At 34.1% G+C, this 24,061-nt stretch overlaps 1 protein-coding gene across 1 annotated transcript in view; it reads left to right on the top strand.

Moving 5' to 3' along the window:
• The window catches only part of FMRFaR (FMRFamide Receptor), a 694,226-nt gene extending 671,093 nt beyond the window's left edge, over positions 1-23,133 (top strand). Inside the window, exons 4-8 of the mRNA XM_072527842.1 lie at positions 1,159-1,626; positions 3,892-4,027; positions 8,557-8,857; positions 11,700-12,073; positions 22,637-23,133. Of these exons, the coding sequence (XP_072383943.1) occupies positions 1,302-1,626; positions 3,892-4,027; positions 8,557-8,857; positions 11,700-12,073; positions 22,637-22,832 (1,332 nt within the window). The 5' untranslated portion in view covers positions 1,159-1,301 and the 3' untranslated portion in view covers positions 22,833-23,133. The remainder of the gene's footprint in view (positions 1-1,158; positions 1,627-3,891; positions 4,028-8,556; positions 8,858-11,699; positions 12,074-22,636) is intronic.
• Positions 23,134-24,061: the final 928 nt, after the last annotated feature.

Genomic DNA, 24,061 nt, shown 5'->3' on the forward strand with positions numbered 1-24,061 from the left:
TTGAGGATCGAATTCTGAACAAGTCAGTACCTTCTTGAATTTTACGAAAGCTTGTCGAGCTTGCTCAATACGACATTTTACTTCCCTGTCCGATGCCCAGTCTTCAAAAAGCCACGATCCTAGGTATTTAAATTGGGGCTCATGTCTCTGGAAATCTCAAGGTCCTCATACAAATCCAACCGTAAAGTGTTCCTATCTTGGATGTTGTGAATTAACTTGACACCGTCAGGGATGTTAAAATGATGATTGTTGACTTTAAGGTGATGATAAAAAGCTGATGTATTATCTCTTTTAGAGTGTCCTGCAGATCTAGTTGAGAGTGACCTATAAGTCCTGCCAATGTAGGAGGCATTGCAATCAGAACAAGTCAGTCTGTAAACTCCACTACAGTTCATATAGTGTATTGTATCTTTAGTATTTGTCAAGAAATGGTTAAGAGTATTTCCAACTTTAAAAGATATGTGTGTGTTTTCTGAAGAATTAATTATAATACGTCTGATCTTTTCGGATAATGTGGGGCTGTGATAAGGTAAAGACCTATAAATTGGGGTAGAAAAAGAAGATTGAATTTTTTTAATATTAATGAATTTTTATAAAATTACAAAACAAGTAAAAAATGTTCAAAATCACATTACAATAATAGTTTTAGTCATCGTCACTATCTTCGTTTATTTTAGGTTAGTAGCTGATGAGATAAATAAGTTTGAAAGTATTTTTTCTGGTCTATTTTTTTTTTGACTTATATTTTGCATTGCTAAGATCATAGATAATTGCGGCAATGTGAGAACAGGACCCTACAGTTCCTAATCCATTGGCACAGCCACAAACATCGCGCAAAATACTGCTGTATACGAATTAGGTTTTCTATTCGACATACCATTTTTGTAGTTCTTATTGTTAGTGTCTTGACCTAACTAAAACTTTAACACAATTAATAAAGTTTAAAATAAATGCATGCATTAAGTATAACTACAAAAGTCCAAGGTGTTTTAACCACAATTGTGGTTTAAACCTATATAAAATTATTTATCTTAAAATTTGGAATTTCCTTATTACTAATCCATTTTGAATAATGTTTTGTATTTTATAAAAATCAATATAATCATTCTCATCACATTGCATAATGCATATTATTGATAATTTATATTTTTGTTACAGATTAGTCATCCAATATGCAGACAAGACTATTTAGTTCTGGTCTATTCTGTGGCAAATCCACAAATGACAAATTCCACCTTATTTCAACGATAATAAATCAATGAAGACTTAGTTAATGCACCGTACCTGAATATCAACCAAAGATGATTGACACTACGACCGGAGAAACACCACTTCCCCCTAACGATTCAGCACCGTTCATCGTTTGGCCCATCGTTAACGCCAATCCAAACGACACCGATTTCCAGTCATGTATATTGGACTCGGAAACGATTGTGTTCTTCCAGTTTGTCGTCAATGGTCTTCTGATGAATTTTATAGGGGTACTTGGAGTGCTAGGAAACATCATCTCTATGATTATTTTATCTAGGCCGCAGATGAGATCCAGTATTAACTATTTGCTTATTGGACTAGCAAGAGTTGACACGGTGTTGATTATAACGAGTATGCTGCTGTTTGGATTACCAGGTAATATAATTTACTGACTTATATATATCGTAATTGTTAAAAAAAGTTGTTGTGTGAGAATTTGTTAGAAAGTCTCATTTATATTTCATATACCAGAATTTTACTTTGTGTACACTGGCCCAAATTAGTAAAGAGACGTGAGTTCTGGTTGCGCAAAGGCAACATTTGAAAAACGGGGAAAACTTCATTTTCTGCAGTAAAATCTAGTTTACTATTTGAACAACTGTTTTAAATATTTCAATCTGAAAGATACAAACAATGTTTGTTGTTTTATTATTTCACTAATCAACTATTTAAACTAATGGCGACCCTCTTTTAATGTGTTTCCTTTCTTTAACGTCTTTGGTTATTCGAAAATTAAAAGTCCATAGCAAACAATAAAAAGTTAACAAAAAAGGTGTTCTCTTTGGAAAATAAAATAAAATAGTTGTAACGAACTGTCAGATAAAACTTGGTAACGATGTTCTTAATTTTCCAAAGACGTCTTGTACCTCCCTTTCTATAATGTGAGCATGTCTCACATGTCTTCTTATCTGTCTTCTTATTCTTCTTTTTATGTAGACATAACTCTGTCTGTTTTTTAATGAGCTTCCAGTAAGTTCTCGTTCCATCGTTTTCGTGGTCTTCCTATTGATCGGCTTCCTATTGAGGAATCGTCTCTTGCCATCTTTACTACTATATTTGTTGTCATGCGGCTTATACGGTGGTTCCATTTTACTTTTTTATTTCTTACCCAGTCCTCGACTAATATCTGTACTTCTAGTTCTGTTCCATAGTGTCTTGTCATTAATTTTTCCAAGTGTTTTCATCTCTGATGTTTCTAACATCCTTTTTGTCCTCTCTGTGTCAGGTCTTGTTTCTACCGCGTATGACATTATTGGTCTGATGACTGTTTTGTAAATTCTGTCTTTCATTTCTTTCCTGATATTTTTATTTCTCCATATTGTTTCATTTAGGCTCTGTTCTCTATTCACTTGATCTTCTACTTCAGTATCGAGCTTTCCGTAGCTCGATAATGTGATGCCTAGATATTTAAACTTCATCACTGCTTCTATTATCTGACCTTTCAGCTCCAATTTACATCTTAGTAAATTTGCCGTTGTAACTATGCATTTTGTCTTTTATGGGGAAATTAACATGTTGAATTTTATAGCGGTTATATTAAATTGGTACAGCATACAGTGTAAATTATCTTCACTTTGGGACAGTAATATTGCGTCGTCTGCATAGTAGATTATTTACAGTTGTTTTTCTCCCATTTGGTATCCTTTTATAGTTCTTAGTTTTTTATTATCTTATCCATAATCAGGTTGAACAATAGAAAACCCAGGGAATCTCCCTGTCTTATCCCATTGTCAGCTTCAATAGGGTCGGTTAGTTCTTCTTTCTACTTTTACTTTTATTGTGTTGTTTTAGTAGATATTTTCGATTGATTTGATTATTCCTAGAGGTATCTCGCTTGCGTACAATAACTGGATAACGTCCTTTTATTTGACTCGGTCAAATGTCTTAGGTTCAAGGTATCTTACAATGATTTCATTCCAAACTTTTTACGCCCATGGCTTTTAAACAATAGGGCGCCACACCTATTTTTCTTAATTACAGGAGTTTGGCAACACATTGCATCCGTAAGACCCTTGACTTTCTGGAAAAGACCCAAATTGCTGGCTTGATTTTGTCGTTTCCAAACCCTTTACTTCATAGAACTTGCTCAGGTCGCATAAACGCTGCTCCTTTTTCGCGCCAAATGTCTCGCCTTCTGTTAAAGCCAGTTTGATTTGAAATGGTTCTCTATGTTTAACCCCTATTTAGGGCTAATCTCGCATGAGGACCGAAGCTCCCAGTCTGTGGCAAAAAATTTTTTTAACTGTAGTCTATTCTTTTAAGTGGAGTCTTTTTAAGTGGAGTCTTATACTTCCTTTTTTCTTTGGGTTTGTGATTTAGTATTTTGTTTAATTAGTCGATTTACATCCACTCTGTTTAAATATTGTTTCCGGTTTGTTCTGTATTCTTTTACTTTCCCACTGATCAAGATTAGTCTTTTAATGCTTTTTACTTTTTGAGTCAATCGATATTATTTTTTAATTCCTCAAAAGAATAAAACTAATATTTTGCAAAAAAGTTTTTTTGCTAATAATTAGGATACCACTTGTCAATGAACTTTAAACTGAATTTAACTGTGCTATAAAAACCTAAGTACCATATGAGAAGAACTCAGCTACGTCTGGTATTATGACTTTCTGACCATATATATTTCTATTTCAGGCTTATATCCATACAGTGGAATGTTATTTACATATTTCTACGTAGTATTACCTCACATAGCGCCGGTGGTGTATCCGCTAGCCACAGTAGTTCAGACTGCCTCTGTGTATCTTACTGTTACAGTCTCATTAGAAAGGTAAGAATTGTTTATTAAATATATTATATAGCAGTAAAAGTGTAGTATTATATACGTTGTTATGGTAAGCAAAAAGTAGTACCTGCTATATCAAAACATAAAATTTTCTAACAAGACAAAGTTATACCATAAATGTCAACATCTACATCACACAGATCAGATGTTCCTAACGTGCTTTTCGGTTCCAAGGAATAAATGAAAAAACTGTTTCTATGCAACCACCGATAAAATATTTTTAATTCACTCTAAACTCTCTGTAGATGTCTTTTAAAAATAAAAAAAAAATTATAATTTGAAATTTCTTCTTCTTCTTAGGCTCCAACCCCTCCTGGTTCAGGTACTCTCCTCCTAAGTCAATCTTTTCCGAAAGAAATTATTTTTTATCAAATTTATCAAAAACAATCTGCTACTGCTTCTAACTCTCCGATTCTGGTGTCCTTTTAATAAAGACATAGACAGCCTATCCTCAAATAATTTGTATTTAAAGAAACTGAGCTTTAAAGCTCTTTGCTTAAACTGCTTGGCTGCTGCCACAAAACTTAACAAACTTTTCTTCACTTTCTACTTACTTTCTATCACCGGTAAAAAAGAACAGTATTTATTTTTCTTTTACAATTTGACCAAGAAACCAAAAACCCTCTTTCTCTTTCAAAACTCGTACCGAACTTCTTTAACTTCTCTTTTTTTCTATTTTTTCAAAATCCAAACCTTGGATTCCTTTTCTACCACTTCTTCAAAATTGCTTTCCTACCCTATCACAACACTCCAATAAAAGACATATCTTGGCACCTACTTCCTTTGGCAAATCCTATTTTTCTGCCTCGTCATTTTTTCTATTATCCAAACAAAATGTATCGAGAAAAAAAGACATCTTAAAGACTGTTCAAGAAACAAAATTGATTGCGCTAAAAGCAAGAAAAAACAAGGGTGGATGACAGAAAAAATACTGAGACTTATGGATCAAAGAAGAGAAGTCAGAAATAAAGAGAAAAACGAATACAAGAGGATCCACGAAATAATCAGGCAGAAGATAAGATACGCGAAAACACAATTTTATAGTAAAGAATGTAATGAAATTGAACAATATGAAAGAATTAGCAATACTCAATTTGGGTTTAGGAGTGGCTTGGGTACAAGAGAAGCCTTGTTTAGCATACATAGGTGCTAGTACAGAGATGCAGAGATATAAATCAAAATGTGTACATTTGTGCAATCGATTTTGAAAAGACTTTTGACAAAGTCCGACATAACAAAATGCTAGAAATATTGGAAACAGCTGGATTGGACGATAAAGATCTAGGAATAACTACAAATCTATACTGGCATCAAGTGGCAAGAATAAAGGTTGAACAAGAACTGTTGGATGAAATAAATATTAAAAGAGGAGTGAGACAAGGCTGTATATTGTCGCATTTACTTTTTAACTTATATTCGGAGAAAATATTTAAGGAAGCCTTAATGGAGACAACCGAAGGTATTATTGTGAATGAAGTAACCGTCAACAATATTAGATATGCCGACGATACCTTAGTGCTTGCTAATTGCAGAGAAGACCTTCAAAATCTAATGAACAAAATAAAACAGACTTGTAATCAGTATGGATTAAAACCCAACGTTAAGAAAACTAAATATATAATAGTTAGCAAACAAAATTATATACAGGATGACGGTATAAAAGTCGGAGATGCCACACTGGACAGAGTAGAGAAACTCGTGTATCTCGGCAGTAATATCAATGAGAGCTGGGATCCAACCGCAGAAATTAAAAGCCGAATAGAACAAGCCCGAGCTGCCTTTGTAAAAATGAGAAACGTATTTTGCAGTCACGATCTTAGCATTGACAGATCTGCTGTATGAAGTGAAAGCGTGGACTCTAACTGAGGCTATCCTTAGACGCTTGACAGCCTTTGAGATGTGGGTATACAGACGACTACTGAAAATAAGCTGGGTCGACAGAGTTAGAAATGAGGAGGTCCTTAGACGGCTGAACCAAACACACCAAACACAACTGGTCAATATAATAAACAAACGCAAGCTTTATCGGTTTTTTCGGTCACATTATGAGACACCCTGAAAAATATGATCTTTTACATCTGATCATTTAGGGAAAGATCCAAGGTAATCGTGGTCCTGGTAGAAGAAGAACATCATAGCTGAAAAATCTAAGGCAATGGTATGGAAATCAACTACATCGTTATTTAGAGCTGCTGTCAATAAAGTCACGATAGCGAATATGGTAGCCAACATAATATCCACCGATCGATAATGGTCATGGAACTAGAAGAAGAAGAAACAAAATGTCCACCAGTATCTTGTTAAAACAAAATCTACGTCATATATATATATAATTTCGGTTTACAACGTTCTTCGGCGTCTTCCGATTTCCAATCTCCATCTCATTCTATCGTTCCATAGATCGTCCTCCAGTTCTCTTTCTCTGATTTCTTTATCAACTCCTTCTCTCCAACTTCTTCTAGGCCTTCCTGGTCTTCGCCTACCTCTTGGTTGCCATTCAAGAATTTGTCTTGGTATTCTATTCTCCGGCATTCTCCTTACATGTCCGTACCATCTGAGTTGTGTCGTTTTGATGTCATCAACAATATTATGTGTAACCCCCACGATTTCTCGGACGTTCTCGTTTGTTATTCTGTCGCGTCTGGAGATTCCCGCCGAGCGGCGCCAGAAGTCCATTTCTGTTGCTCTAAGCATTTTCTCTGATCTGTCTTTTAGGGGCCACACTTCGCATCCATATGTTGTGATACTTTTTATTATGGTGTTGTATATTCTTCTTTTATTGTCTTTAGAGATGTTTTTATCCCACAGTACGCTGTTTAGTAAGGCTATGCCTTTCCTTCCCTGTGTATTTCGTTCCTTAATGGCTGCATTTAATTTTCCGTCTTGAGTGATCTTTACTCCTAGGTATTTGTAGTTATCACATAGTTTGATCTCTTGATTTTCCTCTACGAGAAGGTTATGTTGATCTCCTCCGATACTCATGTACTCAGTTTTTTCCATATTCACTTCCAAACCCCACTCTGTAAACTCTTCTAATAGTTTTCGCATCATGTAACTAAGGTCTTCAGAGTCCTGTGCGATGATGACCTGGTCATCCGCAAAGCACAGAGTGTACAAAGTTAAGTCTATTAGTGGTATGCCCATATTCGTACATTTTTTCTTCCATTTGTTGAGTGCTGCTTCGAGGTATATTTTGAATAATGTAGGGGATATACAGCATCCTTGTCTTAGTCCTTTAGTCACTTTGAATCCCGGTGTTATTAGATTTCCTGTTTTAATTCTTGTTGTTTGTTGGTAGTACAACGTTTTTACTGCTTCAATCAATTCTATATTTATATTTGTTTTCCCCAGTGCCTCCCATAATTTATCAAGCGGGATACTATCATATGCTTTCCTAAGGTCTACGAACGTCAGATGGACTTCTTGGCCACGAGCAACTTTATTTTCAATTATCTAAGTAATAGAGAAGACATGGTCTATTGTAGATCGACCTGCACGAAAACCAGCCTGTTCTTCGGCTTCCATATCTTGGTATTCTTCTTCTATTCGATTTTTTATTATTTTCCCATATATTCTGCTAATACTACTAGTAACTGCAATTCCTCTATAGTTTTCAGGTTTCGATTTACGAAATCTACGTCATCCTAGACCATTTGGAATAACCAAAATCGAAATCTTTTGTTTTTGGCGGCGGCCTAGAAATAATTTACCCAACTTTTTTCATGTACATATGCCTTTGTTTTTTCTGCATTTTTTTTTCGCTTTGTGCCGTGTTTTTTTTCTTCCGCTGCTATTATTTCTGCATCATACCAAGTCTACAGAGGGATTTTTTTATCCTATTGTTTATTTTCTCTTCTTTTTTTAATTGTCTGATGATACCGATAATTTATTTTAACTCTAAAACTTTTGTCTACTATCTCCATCTCATTTATATTTATATGTATTTTTTGTTCCTGTCTATAAGCCTGTCTATAATCCTGTCCTGTCTATAATAATTACCATATTATAGACATTATAATTATTGTCTATAATAATTAGTACTGTGATTACCGCTATTACTGTAGTCTTATTTTAATAACATCCTTATTTTATTGATTGGTTTTTCATATCTCGTTTTATGTTCTATATCTTCTTCTAATATCTGTAGGTATACATCGTGCTCCATTTCCAATAGGAAGTCTTCCCAGTATGTTTTTTTGTATTCTTAAATAGCGTGATTTGTTCTATTTTTTATTCTATTCTAAACTTAATAGTCTTCATACGATCTGTTTTAATGTACTTTTACAACATTTTTATACGACTTTTCTTTAGTAAAATACCACAAGTTTAGTTAAACCAAGAACAATTTAACAATTTAACGACCTTAAGGTAATTATAATCCAAGCACACCGTATGTATCCAAATTAAACAAAGACAAATTAAACATTTTGCCTTTATGATGCCTCTAACATACTCTATGCTAAATTCAATATAGCCCCTTTATTGTCTGTACTCCAATAAACTATTATTTCCAGATTTGTAGCTGTATGCCATCCTTTGCGAGCACGATCGCTTTGTACGTACGGTAGGGCACGGATTTACGTGGTCGGAATCATAATATTTTCCGCCATGTACAATTTGCCGAAGCTGTGGGAAACAACTGTGCAGAAGGAATGGAGTGAACGAGATAACACAACCATCTACTGTGTAAGAGAATCCGAATTAAGAGGGAATGAGACTTATATCCACATATACATTCATTGGCTGTATTTAATATGTATGTACCTGGTGCCCTTCGTTGCTCTGGCTGTGTTAAATGCTTGTATATATAGACAGGTAAGAATTCACATTAATATAATAACTGTAATACATATATATATATATATATATATATATATATATAGTATATTATGATATTGAAATTGATCAGACGCCAACTTTACATTAAATAAGGAAAAGACAGTTAAGATTAGATAAGATAGATAAGATTAAATGTTTAAATTTAATCTCAGGGTTCCTTTTTGAGTTCTGAAATATCTTTGCCTTATAATAGAGTGAGAACATACAACAGGAGCAAAACAACATAAAAAAATGTAAATCGTACAAAAAAATTAAATATATTGATAAAGCACCTTAAACAATATGTATTACACATATAAAAACAAAACCAAATATAGATATCGCTTTATCATTAAGATTTCGGGTTGTTTTAAAACCATGTCGATAAATACTTGCTTTAAAATATTCCCACAGAAAAAAATCATTTGGAGATAAGTCTGGTGATCTAGGAGGCCACTTGATCTTACCACGAGAAGAAATTAATTTATTTCCAAAAATGGTTTCTAAATAATTTTAAACTTCTCGTGTATTGTAAGCAGGACAGCAGTCTTGCTGAAACCAAATATCGTCAAAATTTACAGGAAGTAATTAAACTGTCGGAATGATTTGATTTTGCAACAATGCTAAATATTTATTACCCGTTAATTTTCCATCAATAAAAAATGGACCGACGATATAGTTCCCCAAAATACCTGTCCAAATATTAAGTTTTTGGGGATATTACGTTCGTACTGGAATACTCAAGTGTTTATTATACCGAAACCAATATCGTACGATGGAATGATTACGTTTCCGAGGTAACGAAAATGTAGATTCATCGGTAAACACAACGTTCTTTAAAAAATATTCATTTTCATTTGGTTTATCCATCATGAATTCACAAAATTCCATGCGTTTGAAATTGTCCTCGGCTAATAACTCTTGAGTAGTTGAAACTTTAAAACAACGGTAGCCGTTTCATTTTAAAAGATTCCTGATAGTCCTATATCAACTTTTTCAGAAATGGTTTTGCTCAAACAAGGATCCCTAGTTTGAGCAACACTACAAACATTAATTTATAATACGACTAATAGTTGATTGTGTCGGTATTGGCCTATTTCATAGGCACAAATGTCACGGGACGAGTTGTCCTCAAAATACTATTTTAAAATTTGTATTTTTCCTTCGTTTGTATATATGGTTAGAAACACTACTTTAATTTCAGCTTATGGCATTATAATGAGAAGCAAAGGTATTTTATTTGCTTGATCAGTGATGTTCCTTGGGGCTATTGCCAAATTGGTAGATACGAGTACCTTCGGTAAAAATCGGTAGATTTTATATACATCATTTTAAACTTTAAATTATAAGCAATATTTGGATTAATAGTCGGTCAGATAGCCAAGCGGGCTAGGCGGCCGATTCTCATTCGCTTCACTATCGAATAGTTTAGTGGACGTGAGTTCGAGCCCCAGCTCGGTGTACAGAAAAATAAAAAAGGCTAACGCAGCAGTTTAAAATTGTAGATGAATCTGCGGCTTAGACTAGAATATGCTGGTGTCTGATCGGCCTATGGTGGAGCAGTACGGCAAGAGATAAGGGCTTGCAAAAGGGCGTGGCGCCGAAATACTGGTGTATATATATTTGGAATAATAAATGTATTAAAGTATAAATTAACCAATTGAAATGATACCCAATGACCACAAACAAAATTGTTATTAATAAAACAATATTATTATCTGCACAAAAATCCAGAATTACGAATTTCTCAAAGAGAGTTTCAGAAAAAATCGGTAGACAGAACAACACTGTTAGCGTGCCCGTATCGAATACGCTGCTACGGCTACGAATCGCAATATGGAACAAATATGTTAATTAGAAAACATAGAAATTTACACTGGTTAATTGCAAATCAGGGAATCTCAATAATTGTACTAAAAATCCCAAGTTCCGTTAAAAATTTCCAATATACAGTCCATCTAATTTACAAACCGTTGCACGTCATCGGCGTCTTAGCTCGTGACGTCATATGATACCAACACGAAATATTTAGGCGGTAGGTGTGTTCTTTTTTAGAATCACCGAGTACACTGGCATTACAGCCACTAGCCATATTTTATTATATAGAACTAATATTTAAAGATTTCTATTAATGTTAGCGTAAAGAAATAGACAACAATATGTTTCATTTAATTTGTATAAATGCATTAAAAAGCGTTTTTATGAAGAACATTTGTTTGAAACACACTGTAACTGTAATCGAACGAAGGTGAAATTTTGGCATAAATTGGTAACACTTATTTGACAGTTGCGGTGTTGACACTTTTTGTACTTTATTATTTTAAATTTTAAAGTAAATACCTCTTGTTTTATATTTTTACCTATTTAATAAAATCTGTTCTTTTTAGAACAAAATTAGTGTGTTTTATTTAAAAAATGTCACGTAAGAATTTAAATAGTCGTTGTAAAGAGTATAATAATAATTATGTGACCTATTTGATTTAAAATGGATTCAGGATTTTTTTATACTTTGGCAACTATGTCAACTTCGATCTCTGACTTAGATAATGACGCGCAACGGTTTGTAAATTAGATGGACTGTATATGTATATGCTTTTTCTATGCATTTACAAGTTTGATTCCGCGCTAAAGAACTTTGGTTTGAAAACTCATTCATTTTGGCAATGTTTAACCAATGATGATGCAAAGAAATAAATATATTACTTAAATCAGTTTTACTTTTATTGTATCGATTGTGTCAATTTTAAATACATTATTATTGTATCTTAATATAAAAATAACTATATTGTTTGTATTATGTTGGTTATATCGTAAAATGTGTTTATCTGTTTATTTTCAGGTACTAAGAGCGAACAAAGAGCGCCAGCGTCTCTCTCGGAACCAGAAGCGAGAAATCGGCCTAGCTACGATGCTTCTGGGTGTAGTCGTCGTCTTCTTCATCTGCAATCTTCTACCGCTAGTGATAAATATTATAGAAACTTTCCAAGTCCAAATACCGTTTGAACTAGACTACCTCTTGCAAACCAGTAACTTGTTAGTGACGATAAATTCTAGTGTTAATTTTATTATTTATGTGATCTTTGGTGAGAAGTTCAAGAGACTGTTTTTAATTTTGTTTTGCAATAACAATCTGTTCAGAAGCGGCAGGGAATCTCCGGATGGAGTAACGCATGAAGATAGTTTTATTTCTAATGGAGACAGACACAGTTTAAGGTAAATATTTTAGAAATACTTCTTTAACTTTAGAGTTTAATAAATAAATATAATAATATATATATATATATATATATATATATATATATATATATATTAAACTTAGAGCTAAGATTAATATTATTATAAAAATTAATATTAAACTCACCAGTCTTCCGGGTTGAACCGCGTCGATATCCATTTTGCCGAGCTTTCGACATCCTCTCTGATGTCTTCTTCAGGGCTTCCGAGGTCTCAGTCTCCCGAGCCCCCAGACACTACTACACTCACTAGTCACTTCTAGTTCACTCACTAGTTCACTACTACGACTGGGACCAGGGGACGGTTCATTTATACCGTCGATGGTGACGTGGCCTAGGTGGGGGTTAGGGTGGGGATTGGCGCGAGAGTTGGCGCGAACATTTCCGACAGTGGGATTTTGATTCGAAGATGGAGGGGGCGATATTTTGTTTATGAGAGGTCTCCATGTAGAAGGTAACCGCATGGCGTCATCTCTTTTATTAAGGGAATTTGGTCTTTTTTCTATTTCTATGGCTTCTCGGATAATTCTTGGTTTATAAAAGCGGATGGGGGCTATGGTTCTGGAGTTTTCGAATGATTTCGAAAACTCCAGAACCATAGCCCCCATCCGCTTTTATAAACCAAGAATTATCCGAGAAGCCATAGAAATAGAAAAAAGACCAAATTCCCTTAATAAAAGAGATGACGCCATGCGGTTACCTTCTACATGGAGACCTCTCATAAACAAAATATCGCCCCCTCCATCTTCGAATCAAAATCCCACTGTCGGAAATGTTCGCGCCAACTCTCGCGCCAATCCCCACCCTAACCCCCACCTAGGCCACGTCACCATCGACGGTATAAATGAACCGTCCCCTGGTCCCAGTCGTAGTAGTGAACTAGTGAGTGAACTAGAAGTGACTAGTGAGTGTAGTAGTGTCTGGGGGCTCGGGAGACTGAGACCTCGGAAGCCCTGAAGAAGACATCAGAGAGGATGTCGAAAGCTCGGCAAAATGGATATCGACGCGGTTCAACCCGGAAGACTGGTGAGTTTAATATTAATTTTTATAATAATATTAATCTTAGCTCTAAGTTTAATTGTACTAACCGCGGAAATCTTTCCGAACATTATATATATATATATATATATATATATATATATATATATATATATATATATATATATATTGTTATGTTAAAACATCATAAAGCAGATCACAACAATATATATATATATATATATATATATATATATATATATATATATATATATATATATATATATATATATATATTATGATCTGCTTTTTCTTACTTTTATATTAACTTTTTATTTATTTAATTACTTTAATTAATTATTTAATTAATTATCAAAGTGTCGCAAGATCATACACAAAAAAATAATCTCAGGGTGCCTTTTTATTATGCAAAAAAGGCTTATCAGCTTAGGTTATACTTATATTTTCTCGTGGCTTCCAGTATCTCTTAGTTGTTCCTTATCGGGATAAAATAGGAAAAGGAAATAAATAGAAACAACATAAATAAACAAATACAAATATCTTTTATTATCAAAAGCAATAATATGAAGATTTATCAAATAAATTCCATGGGCTTAACTGTTCCAATGAAAGTTGTACCACACAAATTAATTTTAATCTATCAACTAGTTATCGGTTTGCTTTTTATAACATTGATAAAACAACAAACAACGACGATGTCTCCTTTAGACCAAAACAGCTCCTTCTTGTTGATTATGTTAGGCTACCAATCAAAGCCGTCTCCGTTCTAAGTATCAAACTATCAGCATACCAGCAACTCTTTCTCCAAAACACGAGCAGGCCTCTTTTACCAGTACTTGTTCAACAAACTCCAAAATTCTCTCCTCACTTTCATTTACTAACAATCGCTTGAGACCCAAGTATTTTTTTCACTTGGTGTCGCACATATTTTTAATAGTTATAGTTCTTGTAAGGTACTTACTTGGAGTTTATAGAATCAAGGAAGTATTCGACTTCTCAACTTTGACCTATCTCTCGTTCCACCTTTCAGCCACCCACTTCTATCAATTCGTCACCTCAATACTACAACTAGATAACTCGAAAATTTTCATTTTTGAGATAAGTTTACCAATAGATGTAAATATATCATCTTCATGTTATGCTATAACTAGACAATTCAAAACGAACCCTATGAGTCAATATAACTAACTTTCAAAAGTAGATAACTTTATAAATCATCCTTTGTTTAATATTACAACTCGATATCTTAAGTTATCTACTTGTTGCACATTTAATGACTAAGCTGTTAGTCACACAACTATACAACTACACTTACCTAGTTGTAGCACGTAGACTTTATTGTGAATTGTGTGATTCAAGAGATGAAGAAAAAGTTATTTTGGCCATGTATAAAAACATTTTTAATAAAAATTTCAATTTAAGTTTCCATCATCCTAAAAAAGATCAGTGTCGTGTTTGTTCTCATTATATTAGTGCAACCACTGATGAGAAATCGTTGCTCAAAATAGATTATGAAGCTCATCTCTTTCTTAAGGATCAAGCTAGAACCGAAAAACTTAAAGATTGAATTGATGCTGAATTTTCTAATGGATCACACATATGTGCCAATTTTGCTCTCCAGCAAGTTTTATTAGTACCCTCTGATTCAACAAATAATGCACTCTTCTATAAACGTAGGCTTGACAACTACAACTTCACTATTTACAATGTTGTCAGTAAGCAAGGAGATTGTTTCATTTGGAATGAGACTCAAGGATCCCGAGGAAGTTGTGAAATAGCCAGTGCAATTTATCTTTATCTTAGATCACTTTCAGAAACAACAACCTGTGTCACCTTTTTTAGTGACAGATGTGGAGGCCAAAACTTGAATCAGTTTACTGCAGCAATGTTAATGAAGGCAGTAAATGATTTAAATAACCTGGAAATCATTAAAATGAAGTTCTTGGTTTCTGGGCACAGTGAGATGGAATGTGATTCCATTCACTCTGCAATAAACACAGAATTCAAACGTGTGTGGGGAAAGCTTTGTGGCCTGAAGATTGGAAGCTCGGGGAGCCAGAAAAAAGGAAGACAATCTTTATCTTGTTCATGATTTGGATCAATCGGACATAAAAGATTTCAAAAAATTTGTAAGGGATAATTTGACTATTCGGAAAAAGGATGAAAATGGAAACGCTGTTCTTTGCCAAAAGATGTGCTGGCTAAGATTTAGGAAGTCACAGCCGTTTATTATGGAGTTCAAAGAATCATTTTCTGATAAAGGATTTAGACACTTAAATTTAATCAAACGGACCCTCACTTCAATTCAATCGCCTTTACAACCTTTGTACTAACAACTGATTCCAATATCTATACAAAAATATAAAGATCTGATATCACTATTTTCTGTGAAACCACCTGCTTTGGGAGATTCCTACAGGCCATTTTACACCAGTCTGCCATACGAGAATAAAGAAGATTCAAGTGAAATAGATGACGGTCAAGACTACGAAGGTGACTCTTAAAGAACTTATCTGTTTGTGCCTCTTCAGAAATTACAATTACAAATTGTTTCATATCAATATTCATAAAGTAATTTTTTGTAAATATTTTTTTAAATGTTAGTAGGTACCTACTTAATTTTTATTTTTTATGTGTAACAGTTTATAATTTTAACTTAAGAAATAAAAAAATTACTTCTAGTAGTTTTTTAACAAAAACCAGGGCCAATACAAGAAAATATATATTGCAACAAGTACATAACTGGGTTTTTTGGTATATGCAACAACTAGATAACTGGGACTTTTCCAACTTTTCTCCTGATATTCCTAATCTTGGAAAATATATACATTATTAAACCTCATGGATGGTCAGTAAAGAAGGTAAGAATGTTAAAAACGAAATATGGCTTTAATATTTTGTCAATTTTAGGCTAGAAAGGAATTCACACTTTGCAAAAATCTTTAAATGCGTTTTTCCTAAAAGTGTTATATTTGAGTTACCTAGTTGTAGTATTGAGGCCACGAATTAACAACACTGGTACTTGCCTCTGGCGAAAACTGACGAAATGCCCCTAAGGATGCTCTATTGAGCGAAAGTACTTGGGCAAGATTTAATTGATAAAACTGTGCTCGATATCTGCCTTTATTTTTCAAAGTTAATCTGTATTTTGCAAACTGGGCTCTGAAAGATTTGTAGTTGTTGTGTTGAACCAGGTCCGTACATTTTTCAGCCAGAAAATCCTTCGCCTTCCTGGTCCCCGTTTTCCTTCTACTTTTTCTTGTAGAATTAAGTGCAGCAACCCATACTACTTCACACTGATTCTTTCAATTTGTTGTTTCTTCTTAGAGATCCTTATATCTTTTGTTTTCTTAATGTTCAGTGAAAGTCCATATCTCTGACTCACTTCTGTGATTCTATTTATCAACTCCTGGTTAGCTTCATAACTTATGGAGGACTTTATAATTCATTTGAATTGCAGCTTCAAAATCCTCTACTGCTTCTTGAAAGATATCCTCAGAGTATATGTTAAACAGCAAGGCTGATAGCATATATCTCTGTCGGACTGTCGGAATTTTTTTCTGTTGATCTTGCAGTTTGTTAGCTGTGTTGTATTTTTGAAGACCAGCTGCTTGTTTTACCTTTTTATGCATATTAAATGTATCGTGTTTTTGTTCCAACAACTCTATCTCTTCACACTATGTTTTTAACCAATTTTCTTGGGTCTTTCGTATTTTTGTTTTTATTTGTCTCTAAAAATATTTGTACATTCTTTTGTTATTCTTTGATTTTCTTCTTTCTTCCACGAGTTGCAGTATATTGTCATTTATCCAACTTTTCCTCTTCTCTTTATTTTCTATTAGATGTTATTCTCTCTTCTATTAGAAGGCCTATGATACTGTACCCGCTAAAAAGCTATCAAAAGATTTGCAGGAAACAAACATTAACCACACAGTAATTAACGCCCTTAAACAGCTTTATGAAGGATCAACGTTGGGAATAAAAATTGGAAATAGACTTTCAAAAAAATTTCCTGTAAACAAGGGACTCCGGCAGGGGTGTTGCATATCCCCCACATTGTTTAAAATCTACGTGGCGAAAGCACTGTATCAGTGGAAGAGAAAGTGCAGAGGAATGGGCATTGACCTGGGAGAAACTTGCCTATATACCCTACAGTTTGCAGACGATCAACTCCTTATAGCCAACGATAAAAAAGACCTGACATATATGGCCAGAAAACTACAGGAAGAATACAAAAAGTGGGGTTTAGAACTCAACACACAAAAAACAAAAATCTCCCAATAGGTGCAGAACTATCCAACATTCAGATGGACACAACCGAAATTGCATTCTGCACTGAATATACCTACCTAGGAATTGATTTCGACACCACAGGCACAGACAAATTAGAAAACGAATAACCCAGGCCCGTAGAACAATTGGATGCCTTAACGGAGTTCTTTGGAGCTCAGAAATTGGTAAAAGACGAAAATACAATATATATGAATCTCTCATAAAAACCAGCTTAACCTATGGTACAGAGACATGGAGACTAACAGAAAGCAATAAAAGAAAACAACTCGAAGCAACAGAAATGGATGTATTTAGACGATCACTTCGAATATCTAGGGCAGACAGAATTAGAAACGATGAAATAAGGAATCGGATGGGGGTAGATGGATCACTGGCAACAGACATAGAAAGGAAACAACTTATATGGTATGGCCATGTTCAAAGAATGCCAGAAACAAGACTACCAAAAATCGCCATGACATGGATACCACCAAATCGTAAGAAACGAGGAAGACCAAAAAGAACATGGAAGAAGGGAATAACAAAGGCAATGAGCTCCCGAGACTTGACCGAAGAACAATGGAATGATAGAAACTCGTGGAAATTAGGCATCGGACAACGACGCAAGACGTTTTGAAACCGATATATATATATATATATATATATATATATATATATATATGTTATTCTCTAAACACATATGTTTCACATATATTCTGGAGTGATTCTTGTGGATCATATGTTTGCTCAATGTTACTTTTTTGAATAATCCGTGCGAATGTCTCCTTTGTTTCCTTATCTTTTAGTAATCTCATATCACATTTTTGTTACTATTCTTTTCTGTAACCTTTTTAAATCTAAATCTAAGTTAACCAATAACGGGAATATTATCTGTCGTATCTATCAGTAACTTTTTACTGATAGATATCCATTATGGAATCTCTTGTTCACCATTATGTAATCAATTTGATTCCTTATTATGTTTCCTGGTTGATCTTGCGAAGAGAATCAAGTATACAAACGTCTTGGTGGTAGTTTGAAGAACGTATTTAGTATTGCAAATTCTTCTTTCTCTACAAATAATTTTAATCTTTCTCCCCTTTCATTTCTCTTATGTTTTCGCGGTTAGTACAATTAATCCTAGAACTAAGATTAGTACTATTACAAGAATTAATATTAAACTCAACAGTTTTCCGGGTTAAACCGCGTCGATTATTATTGCGCCGAGCTTTCGACATCCTCTTTGATGTCTTCTTCAGAGCTTCCGAGGTCTCAGTTTCCCGAGCCCTTAGACACTACTACACTGATCAATAAGCAATACATCACTAATGCATCAGTCCTAAAGTTATGCTTGTACAAACATTTTGGAGAATTATTTTTATTTATAAAGATTTATATTTGGAAATCAATAAATTCTAGTAAGTGCCTTTAATATACATAGAACCTTACTAGACCACCCTGTATACAAGCTTACATTATATTATAAATTTATATTTGGAAATCAATCAATTCTAGTAGGTGCCTTTAATATACATAAGCCCTTTGAGGCGTCGCGTATTTCTAATCCTCTTAAATCTCGCTACCCCTAACCGCAGCAAAGACTATATCAGAGCAGATTTTCACTTGTTTATGTCAAAGCGAAACATTGATTAGGATTATAGATAATCTTTAACACTTTCACTAGAACAACAAAGACTTTACGAGCATTAAAGTCTAAGACAAAGAAATAAGATGATTGATTACCGAACCACGAAAAGCTTCTTCGAAAAATAACTGTCGTTAATAGCACGCATCCCTGTCAACCTTTGTTTATTTTCCATTAAGCAAGATATAATTAAGTTTTTGATGGAAACAAGTTAAAAATTGAAACGCAGTTTTATTCTCTTATAAGGCGGCTTTATTAATTAAGTGACGCCTGATGTAAAAAAGACATGAAAATTATATAAAAATGACATAGTTTGGACAAAAGTTGATAAAAAAATGTATAAAACGCCATATAAAATCTTCATCTCTCAAGACATTTTTTTTGCTATAACTGTAAAATCTCAGGACACATTATATCACAGTACTCCAAGCCACTAGCTCAATTAACCCATAAACAAAGCAATGAAACATTGTTATCGAGCACAAAAATATATCTTTGCCAAAAACCCAATGATGCCTTCTCAATGTGAACAAATGTCTATTTCTAATGACCCAGAGATACCGAACAAAGTGGATACATCAAATAAGGACAGTCACATAATTAATCAATTAAAACGTAGCTTTGATAAAATTATTTCACCTGAAGCAAATCCATTTTCAAAACAATGTAACATTTTTCCAACACCTGAAGTCCAAGCAAAAGCAAAAAACTAAAATTAGTTCAGCAAGCACTTCTAAATGCTCATCTGAACCTGCTAAAAACTTCATATAAAATCACTTTCTACCTTTTGCTCTAATCTATGACCAACTTAACATGCTACTAATGAATATAACTAAATCAACAGATTCTATAAGCACGATTTAAGAATATACCACAGACCTACCAGCCTTGTCCAATATGCTCAGTCAAGTTTACCCCCATTTAAAGGAAAGATCCATAAAACGCAAATTAAGGTCCTTAAGGAAAAAATCTATAATTATCTTGGTAATGAGGCATCGGACTAAAAAAGTGACACATCTCAATTAAGCCAACATTAAGATTTAAGTCCCCATTGAGACACTCAACACCTCATTGAGAAAATGATCAAGGCCGAACTAATGGAAGCTCAAGGAAACTTTAGAAGATTCCACTTCCTGTGGATGCCATCTCATATAGGTATAGAAGGGACTGAACAAGCAGATACTAGTCCGCGTAACGCTATCACCAATAATCCATCAGAAACAGAGTGTCGGAGTGTCGCTAGCGATCTTAGCGTTTATTTCAAAAATAAGGGATTAATGGCGTGGAATCGGAAGTGAAATGATTCCAGTTCTACACTCAGAACCATCAAAAGTTACATTTTTACATGGAAATCCACTGCCAGAAGTAGAAGATGTTAGATTATTATTACACGTCTATGACTTGGACACTGTAGGTATATTCACGACTATCTCTTCTCAAATAGTGAACCTCCAAAATGCGAAATATACAATACAGTAGACAGTATAAACCACTTCTTGATCGACTGTCTTAAGTATGTAAATCAAAGATATTCTTACAATTTTTCAAATAACCTGAAAGCATTACTAGATAAAAATTTTGTACCGGACAATTTATTAGGTTAGTTAAAATGTATAAAATGTATAAACACAAAATTTAACTTAAATTTGATTAAAATTAATTTAAATTTAATTAATCGATTGTTTCTAATGTTTAATTTAAAATTGTATGAGTGATATTCATCAGGAGTCATTATTTTGTCATATCAAGATTCCACATATCTTGCAAGTAAAGTTGACAAAACTCTTAATTGAACGGTATAATTTGTACCTATAAAACTCAAAATACTTTTCATAATTTAAAACGTTGTTGCGTCGTTCTCTGAGTTGGTTATTTGTCTTCGGTGGGTGTGTGTTTGTGTCCTGCTTTAGGTATCTATCAGCTCTTCAGGACGTGGTCTGTTTTGTGCATTGTGGCACCGGAATCGTTGTGTCTTACCGGTGGTATTCAATACGTCTGCATGTCTACCTGCTTAGAATTCTGGTAAATATTTACGCATTAGAAATTATTGTAAAAAAATTAGTCTTTATTCTGACATGGTGACCAGCATAACGATACCAATGTTTAAGAAGGGAGATAAAGAAGACCCCAACAATTATAGAGGTACAAATCTACTAAACACCGCACGTAAGCTTACCACAAAAGTCCTAACCAACAAAATCAATAAACTAACAACTTTATCATATCATGTGAACAATAAGACAAATCACAGAAAAGGCCATCGATTACAACAAACCAGCATATCTATGTTTTAGAGACCTGACAAAGGCTTTCGATCGCATATAAGTCGAAGACGTCTTACACCTACTGTATAAAAGACAGATACCAATCAATATTATACAAACCATCGAAAACATCTACTTTCATAATCGAATACAGGCAAAGATAAATGGAAAACTAAGACAGTGTATACCAGTACAAAGCGGGGTCAGACAGGGTGACTCGTTAAGCCCACTTCTTTTTAATATAGTAATCGACGAAATAATACAAGCAGTACGTAAAGGTCATGGTTACAGAATGGAGAACAAAGAAATCCAGATATTATGTTATGCAGACGACACCCCATTAATCGCCGAGACAGAAGACGAGCTCCAAAGATTAACACACACCTTCAATACAACAGCCAAGAAATAGAATATGATAATATCAGCAGAAAAAACCAAATGTATGACAACATCTAAATACCCACTACGATGTAAAATCGAAATTGATGGGAAAATAATAAAGCAGAGAGCAAGGTTTGGATATCTGGGAATAGATATAACTAGTTATAACAAAGCTTAAAGGCAAGTAAAGCGGCGGGATCTCTTAATGGCACAATCTGAAAGAACACACACCTAAGACAAGACATAAAAATAAGAATCTATAAAGCAGCGATTGGACCTATATTAACATACACGGCTGAGACAAGACCTGACACACCTAAAACGAGACGACTACTAGAAACAACAAGAAAGACTTCGATGAATATCAGGGAAAAGTCTGTTGGATAGGGGGAGAAGCGAAAACATAAGAAGAGCATGCAATATAGAAGACTTAAATGGATGGGTGACAAAACGGAAGCAGGAGTAAAACGAACACATTTGTAGAATGGCAGAGGATATGATAGTAAGAATAGCATGAAATAAGTTATCAAATGGACGAAGAAGTATTGGCGGATCAAGAAAAAGATGGTGCGATAATTTAAATAATTTAGGAGGCTTAAATTTGGAATCTTTTGCAATGATTTCTCTTAGAGACAGCTGAACGTCGGGCACATCTTCGAAATTAATAAAGGTTTATTTGCATTTGATTGTTCGAAAAAAGTGTATTGTTTCGTGCATCGTCCCTACTTCTTATAAATCGTCACCTCTTTTATCTTGTATGATACCCAAACCATTTAGAGCATCTCCTCTGGCTCTATCAATGCTGGGAATAGGTATGGTTACAGATTTTTCAACAGCAATTGCTAGAAATTTTTGTTCAGTTAATTTCACTTTATTGAACACTAAATTATTTATTTATATTTTTTTATTATATTATACAAAGAAGAAAAATAGGAAAAATGTTTTGATTTATTAAAAACAATGTTTTCTAATTACTTTTCAGACTTCAGCGGCATAGTACCAGCTTAAGCCGAAACGGAACAGGTTCCAACTTCGGCCGCACCAACGGCTCAACGCGCATACCCAACCGAAACAGCTGCCGCTACAACCGAACCTCGAGTCCAGGCCCTTGCGTCTACTACCCAGCTAATCGCAACAACAAGGAAATTACACAGACGACAGTATTAATAGGAGATTGACAGTGGGAGCACCACGAGACGGCGCTGATAGGGGATCATGACGTATGACACACGTCTCTTCAGAGTATCCACCGGTTTTACGGAATCGGCGAGGAAAGTGTACAGGGTGATTAAGATAAGAATACTTTTTGTTTACAAGTATGCTAGATTTATATTGTATATCAATATGAGTATTAAACCTGAGACAATGTTTTTAAAAATTAAAAACGATACAAATGAAGTGACGATAAAATGTTTTTGTTTTCAAAATAAAATGAAATCATGTGATTTATATTTATCATTATCATCATGGTATCTCTTTGGGCTCTTCCAATTCATTTCTCACAGGGAATCAATCCGCATTAATATTTTGGTTCTACAATTTGTTGTGTGACTGGGCGTCTTCTACAATATTTCTCCAGTCTTTCCTATTTTTGCTTATGGTTTTTAAATCTCTAATTCTAATTATCTGGTTCTCCCATCTTGTCTTTGGTCTTCCTCGTAGTCTGTTTAATACTGGTCTCTATTTAGTAATTTTATTGATAACTGCTTCTGGATTTCTCCTTTCTAGATGTCCCATCCATACAAGTTTTTGTGACTTGATAAATATCACGCTCTCTTCTTTTTTCTCTCTCACTTCGTAGTTTATTACTTTTCTAAATTCATCTTTACCCAAGTTTAGTGGCCCTGCTATTCTCCCCAATGATTTTTTTCTTTAAGATCCTCAATCTTTTTTATTTTTCTGTATCAGGTACATTATTTCAGCACCATATGTGATTATTGGTGTAATTTCTGTTCTGTAAATGTTCAGTTTAGTAGAGTAAGCTTCTTATCTTTGAGGAAGTTGTAGCATTCCCAGTAAGTTCTGTTGCTGCCATAATTCTTTCATTGATCACTATGCTAATTTCGTTAGTTCTATTAACAGAGACTTCAAGATATTTAAAGTGCCTTTTCAAACTCATATTCTCCGATATTTAACCTTTTCACATTAACTGCACTTTTTCTTGAGGATATTAGAAACTTGGTTTTATTTTGATTTATTGCCAAACCTCTCTTGCTTGCACAACTTCACAAATTTTTCCTTTACACTGTTTAGGTTTTTGCTTATCAGTGCTATGTCGTTAGCGTACGCCACAAGTTGCGTAAGCGACGTCGATGATATAATTTTGTACCTTTCATTTCAGTAGTTCTTATTGTTCCTTCTATAACGACGTTAATAATAGAGAGTCGCCCTGTCGTTTCCAGTTGCT

This window comes from Diabrotica undecimpunctata, chromosome 4 (genome assembly GCF_040954645.1).
Source record: "Diabrotica undecimpunctata isolate CICGRU chromosome 4, icDiaUnde3, whole genome shotgun sequence".
In the NCBI taxonomy this organism is placed as follows: Eukaryota; Metazoa; Arthropoda; class Insecta; order Coleoptera; family Chrysomelidae; genus Diabrotica; species Diabrotica undecimpunctata.